The following is a 6,000-nucleotide window of genomic DNA, read 5'->3' as shown; positions in this document are numbered from 1 at the left end:
TGAGCTTCTCCAGCGGTTCTTTCCACATATGTAATCAATCTGATTCCTATGCATACCATCAGGTGACATCCAGGTTTATATATAAACAGACATATAACCTGCGTTTATGTCTCTTAAAAAATGTATTTGAACAAAAACCATAGATAAATTACACAAATCTAATGTAAATCTAATATAGCATGAAAGAAGCTGGGAGGGAAAAAAAAAGATGTACAAATGTATGGTTTCATTTCTATCTCGTTTAAAAGCAAGTAAAATTAACATACAATGATCTAAATCTTGGGATTTTTCAATTGCATGTGAAATTTAGATCATGAACAAAGACGAGTGAATAATTACCAATGCTTTTGAATTGTGATTTTGGTGACAAATACTGAATAGACTACGGACTACAAAAAAAATTATATATAAAATATATTTATATATATAAAATATTTATATATATATCTATATCTATAAATATCTATATATAAAATATATTTATATAAATTATATATAATATAATATATATTTATTATATATATATATGTATTATAATGCATATATCTCTATTTATTAAGTCAGAGTACCCCACAAAAGCAAGAATACTTGAGACTTCATCTCATATTTTTTGGGCATGTTATCAGCAGGTACCTTTCTTTGGAAAAAGATATCATTCTTTGAAAAGTGTAAGGTGAGCAAAAGCAAAGAAAATGCTCAATGGAATAGACTGACATAGCTGACTCCAACACTGGGCTTGAGCACAGCAGAGAATGCAAGTGTGGGCACAGGATCAGGCCAGGTTTTGCTCTGTTGTATCCAGAGTTTCTGCGAGTCGGCACTTAGGGAGATAACAACGATTAGGGAGGATAATCATTACGTTTTTTGGAAGAGATGGCTGAGAGGGAGGAGAGGACTTCTACGATATGTGATAATGTTGTGTATGCTAGTATAGGTGCTAGATACACAATTCTGTTCACTTAATGTATTTAGTTGACCTATACACTTGTGATTTATACTTTTTTTTTACATTTGTGCTTGTGCATAAACACAAAACTTTACAAAGGAGTAAAGCCAATTTTAAAAATAAAGGATAGAAAAGTCTTTATGAAGAAAATTACAGGTCATTCTCACTAAAGACAAATATAGGAAAAGAATGGCAACCTTGTCAGAAACGTGTATGCTGTCCATCTTATCTGGTAACAAGGGGACAAAATACACACAGATCTACTTATTTCAACCAAAACTCAAGCCACAAAAATATTAAGCAGGGTCAAGAAAATGAAAGAATAACTGTTACACTTGTCTTTCTCTGCACTAGCAATTGGGATACACAAAGGAATTCCCTGAGAGGTAACAGTTATTACTGTTCTACACTCTTCGTTCTGCTATATAACTCTAAACATATATGTATTTGCAAAATGAAAACTGTAATATAGATGGGTGGCTTAGTAAAAGTTAATAACATGTCTTAAAAGGAAATAATCATATTACTATTTGAAAGGACATTGTCTCAGACACATTCTCAAAAAATAATGATAGCCTTTGCTTCATTAAATATATATTTCCTAAACTGACAATAAAAATATTCTTGGATTGCTTTTCAAAGCATTTTTGTGGTAATTATAGTATATAATATTCAAAATAAAGTAACCAAATAATGTAAAGCACAAACCATCTATTTTAATAACTACATGTTATGGTAACTAAGATAGTTGACTTTATTATATAATTAGATATTTTACATATTACATCTATTACATAATTGCCTATCCTCCTTCCTAAAGCAGTATCAATTTATATTAATATATTTACTAAGTAAACTAACCCATCTATTCCTCTAGGTCGTATAGCCCTGGTGTACAAGTTGCCATACCACGGTCACTTGTGGTTGCTGTGAGGCTGAACACTGTGACACTGATGTGTCAAATGCATTAATGGTTGGCTACCCAATGTGGACAGAAAATGGGGGGGAGCTCCCCGATTAAAACAAGCTTGGAAGGAAGAGTGGCATCCACTTCCATAATAGCTTGCCTCCGGAAACCCTATGAACCTGGAGAGAGGATGAAAGGCACCCAAGCATCGAGGACTCTCCTTCATAGGGTCACTATGAGCCTGCGACTCGATGACACTTAACAACAACAACAACAACAAGGCAAAGATACCAACATCAAGGTAAATCTGGCCCTTCATTACTGTAAATCTTACCACCATTCCTTTATTTTTATATCAAACGTATTGCTATCACTATGCTGCTATTAGGAGTCATCAGGCTGACTACAATTCATGGCAACCCTATGAACAACATATCTGAACTCTGCTCTATCCTGTGAGCCAAGAAGTAAGGATGGAGTGGACTTGCATGTTGCTACAATGCTGGAAGCTATGCCACTGGTATTTCAAATGCCATCAGGGTCACCCACAGTGGACAGGTTTCAGTGGAGCTTCTAGATGCCACTCACTTCTGAGTAACAGACCTTCAAAAACCCCATGCCTAACAGAGGAACCATGTCAGAACAACAGTGCTAACACTACAGAATACATAATTTCACTTTTCCATTGTGACAATTCTTTCTACTACAAAAGAGATTTTACTACATTAAGATTTCCACATAAATTCTTAAAAAAAAAGAACTGCACCAAAGAGCAAATAAAATACATTTTAATCCACAGTCCTGAATGAAGATCATTTAATATTTGTGATGTTTTGCTTTACTGTTACTAATCTACTACTAGGCAAAGTGATTGTGCTTAGCAATCCTAGTGTAGTAGTTAATAACACTTTAGGTGTTAGAAAAGATACTGTGTAAGTAATGGAGCCCTCTAAGCTATAGAGGTGACTGTAATTATTCAAATGAAAAGCTAACTAATTTATACCTGGCATGGGCTACATTCCCATTAGCTGTTCCTGGACATCCTATACAACCTTAAAATAAAGAGAGTCTTTAAAGTCTAGGTTAAAGGTACTTAGAAACTTCTGTCAACAAGTTAATGCAAGCACTCACTTTTCTCAAGTCTTTCATTTAGATATCAGAGAGCTCCTCTGACATAAAATGGCTATAATGTACCTTAGAATTAAGAATTCTATCTTGAGAAAACTATTTTCCAGCAATGAATTTTTAAGTACCTATGGCAGACAGTTTTATTTTGCATCCTTGAAGTTTTAATGACGATGGGATTAACATTCATCAAACAGTACCTACCTGATGTGCGTGCTAACAACACAAAGAAAAGGTAGTTGAGGGGCAGGGTAAAAATTCCACACAGTCCTTCTGAAACAGACTCTTAGATCAGATTAAGGAACTCCCTGGTTGCAGCATAGCATCCACACAGGGCAACTAAGAATAATGTAAAACAGGGTCTCTGCCTGGATAACAACGCTATTACAAGGTAAAAAGACCAAGAACTTGCTCCTTACACAAAATGACAATGAAAAGATCAATAAGATCAAATAAAACACAATTGCTATAAAAATAATCAGATTAGTAACAAATAATCCATTCTAATATTAATATGTAGTTACCTTCATGTCATAGCCATATGTCTCCCGAATGTCTTCATCAGAATCTGTTTCTTCATCATCATAATCCACTGTTTGTCGAGGGGAGGATGATACACTGCTGCTTACCACCCGGTTAAAGGCAGACTGCTGGAAACTAGGTAAGTGTCCCTAAACAACAAACAATCCCAGAATGAACAGACTTACTAAACTAATGTGCAATATCAATATCAATATGTGTTTAGCACCATCAAAATGTAATGAACTTACAAAGTAGTTAACAGTACAACAGTTAGTAGAGATTAAACTATTTGTGATGCCAAGATCTACTTGAACAGTATTTCTAGGTAGTATTTCACTAAAATGACCTGGCTAGGTAACTAAAAAAAATATTATAGGTGTCCATGGGAAACATATGTTATAGATAATATAGCTGTCAGCAAGTTACTGTGGTCCTCCTAATCAATTAGTAAGATAGATAAGTATTTACCATTGCCATTTGACAAAAATTATTCTATAAAATAGAAAAAGTAAATCCTAAACTTGCCTGTAAGTCAGGATTAGCAGCTGCTTTTTGGAGTTCTGCACTGATGATCTTTTCCGTTTTCTCTCGCGCTGCCTGTTCGACCATACGCTGACTCAATACAGACAATTTGGCCAAGGCAGAAGACAGTTCATCTGTTGCCAGGGCCTGCCGAGCTCTATCTTGCCAACTCATAGCACGTTCTGTCAAACACTGTAAGGCTTCTCCTTCAGGCAACCGAACAGGCAACTTCTGAAGGGATACCAGAAGTGACAGAATAGTCTCTAGTCTGGGCCTTCGAGACCGCATACAAAGAGGGCAAAGGAATTTAACTTCTTTAGCTTGCCAACTGGAACCTTTCTTCTGGGAACTTGATTTAGGAAGGGGCACACAGCTGTTATGAAACCAGTCTTTACACAGTTCACACTGTAGCATAAACCCACTGGCTGTCTTGCGGCAAATGCAGAATTTTACTTCTTCTATGCGGTCCACCATTGTCATCTTGGCTAAATTGGCAGCTCTGAGGGAATGCATGGCTTCAATCTCTTTTTGTTCTCGTTCTTTGAAAACTGCCACCTGTATAAAAGAATTGATTCAAAGATGTCATTTCAAGACATCCTCAAAATACCAAATCCTTAAAGTTAAGTTCCACATCTATGAAAGGGACAAAGTGTTGCCATATTTGGTGATTTACATCAATATGACACTTTTGAACTTTTCTGGGGGTACAGTAGAATGACAGTGGGCTTTAATAGGAAGTCTGTTTCTTCCTGAAGCTGCTGGTCTGGGGCACAACACAAACCCTTTGACTATTAGTTTTCTGATAAATGAAGGTAGTATCAACTTTTTGTTTTAAGGACTTAGTAAAATAATAAATGGAAAGGCCTATGAAACTGGTGTCACAATTAATCAATAACAATTCTTCATGCCCTGTGATTCATTACCTAGAAGTAAGATCTATACAACTAAATTACTATTTCTTATAATTAAAGAGAAGGGCTCTCCCAATTCTGGAAGCAAAATAACAAAATCTGACAGTCAATGATGCCACTGTTTCATGTACCTCAATTCAACAAAGTAAAAAAAAAAAGCAAATAAAATGTAATTATCATGAATATTCTCTATGCATTTTGTTTTTAAATTAACTGACAGTAGCTCTTCAATTTTAAAATACTTTCCTACCCTAACTGTCTGGCAAAGGAGCTCTGGTAGCCTAGCAGTAAGGAACTGTGCTAGCAACACCAAAGGTTTGCAGTTTAAACCAACCAACTGCTTCACAGGAGAAAAACAGGCAATCTCCTCCAATGCAATCTACTGCCTCTGAAATCCTCCTGGAGAGTCAGCTATGGTTGGTTCCGACAACAATACACAACAACAACAATTGTCTAGCAAGGTGACTCAACAGGTAAACTCTCTAACGAGAGATCATTTTCACAAGCATCAAATGATTATGTGTACACTGAAGCAGTGATATCAAGTTATTTAGTGCATGCAATTCTCTATTACACATCGCCCAATCTTACCTTAGTTTTCTTTTTTACTTAAGACCAAGTAATCTTATTATCATCTCAAAACATTTTTTTCTAAAGACACTTTCAATTATTCTCATCTGTTTCAAATATTTTGAGTACTAGTTATACTTATATACTACTAAGAGAAGGGCTATACAGCATGAAAAGCAGCTGATATTGATAAATTTCTACTTCCTTTGAAAAGCAAAACAGTGTTAGGAGTAAGAAAATGCTATTAAATTATAAGTCAATAATCCTATTTTTAGAGTATAGAAGAATAATTCCTAAGGAGACCACATAAAGAAGTACGTTTCACTGGTATATGTAACAAAGAGCACTTAGAAACAGGCAAAAATGTTCAACTCTTCAGAAACTTACTGATAATTTGCTGGAATAGCAGACAACTTTTTCAAACGACGGAGATAAAGAAAATATAATTTAGGAGGGAGAATATAATAGTAATTTTAAAAAATATATGTTTGAATTAA

At 35.0% G+C, this 6,000-nt stretch overlaps 1 protein-coding gene across 1 annotated transcript in view; it reads right to left on the bottom strand.

Annotated features, from left to right (window-relative positions):
• KDM5A (lysine (K)-specific demethylase 5A) overlaps positions 1 to 6,000 on the bottom strand; it is a 138,588-nt gene that overhangs the window by 22,418 nt on the left and 110,170 nt on the right. The window contains exons 23-24 of the mRNA XM_006891328.1: positions 4,026 to 4,577; positions 3,503 to 3,649 (exon numbers count right to left, since the gene is read on the bottom strand). Of these exons, the coding sequence (XP_006891390.1) occupies positions 3,503 to 3,649; positions 4,026 to 4,577 (699 nt within the window). The remainder of the gene's footprint in view (positions 1 to 3,502; positions 3,650 to 4,025; positions 4,578 to 6,000) is intronic.

The sequence above is a fragment of the Elephantulus edwardii genome, unplaced genomic scaffold (assembly GCF_000299155.1).
Source record: "Elephantulus edwardii isolate Elephantulus edwardi_28Jun2011 unplaced genomic scaffold, EleEdw1.0 scaffold00096, whole genome shotgun sequence".
Lineage (NCBI taxonomy): Eukaryota > Metazoa > Chordata > Mammalia > Macroscelidea > Macroscelididae > Elephantulus > Elephantulus edwardii.
Note: the sequence above shows the minus strand (reverse complement) of the source record. Positions and strands in the feature narration are given on the sequence as shown.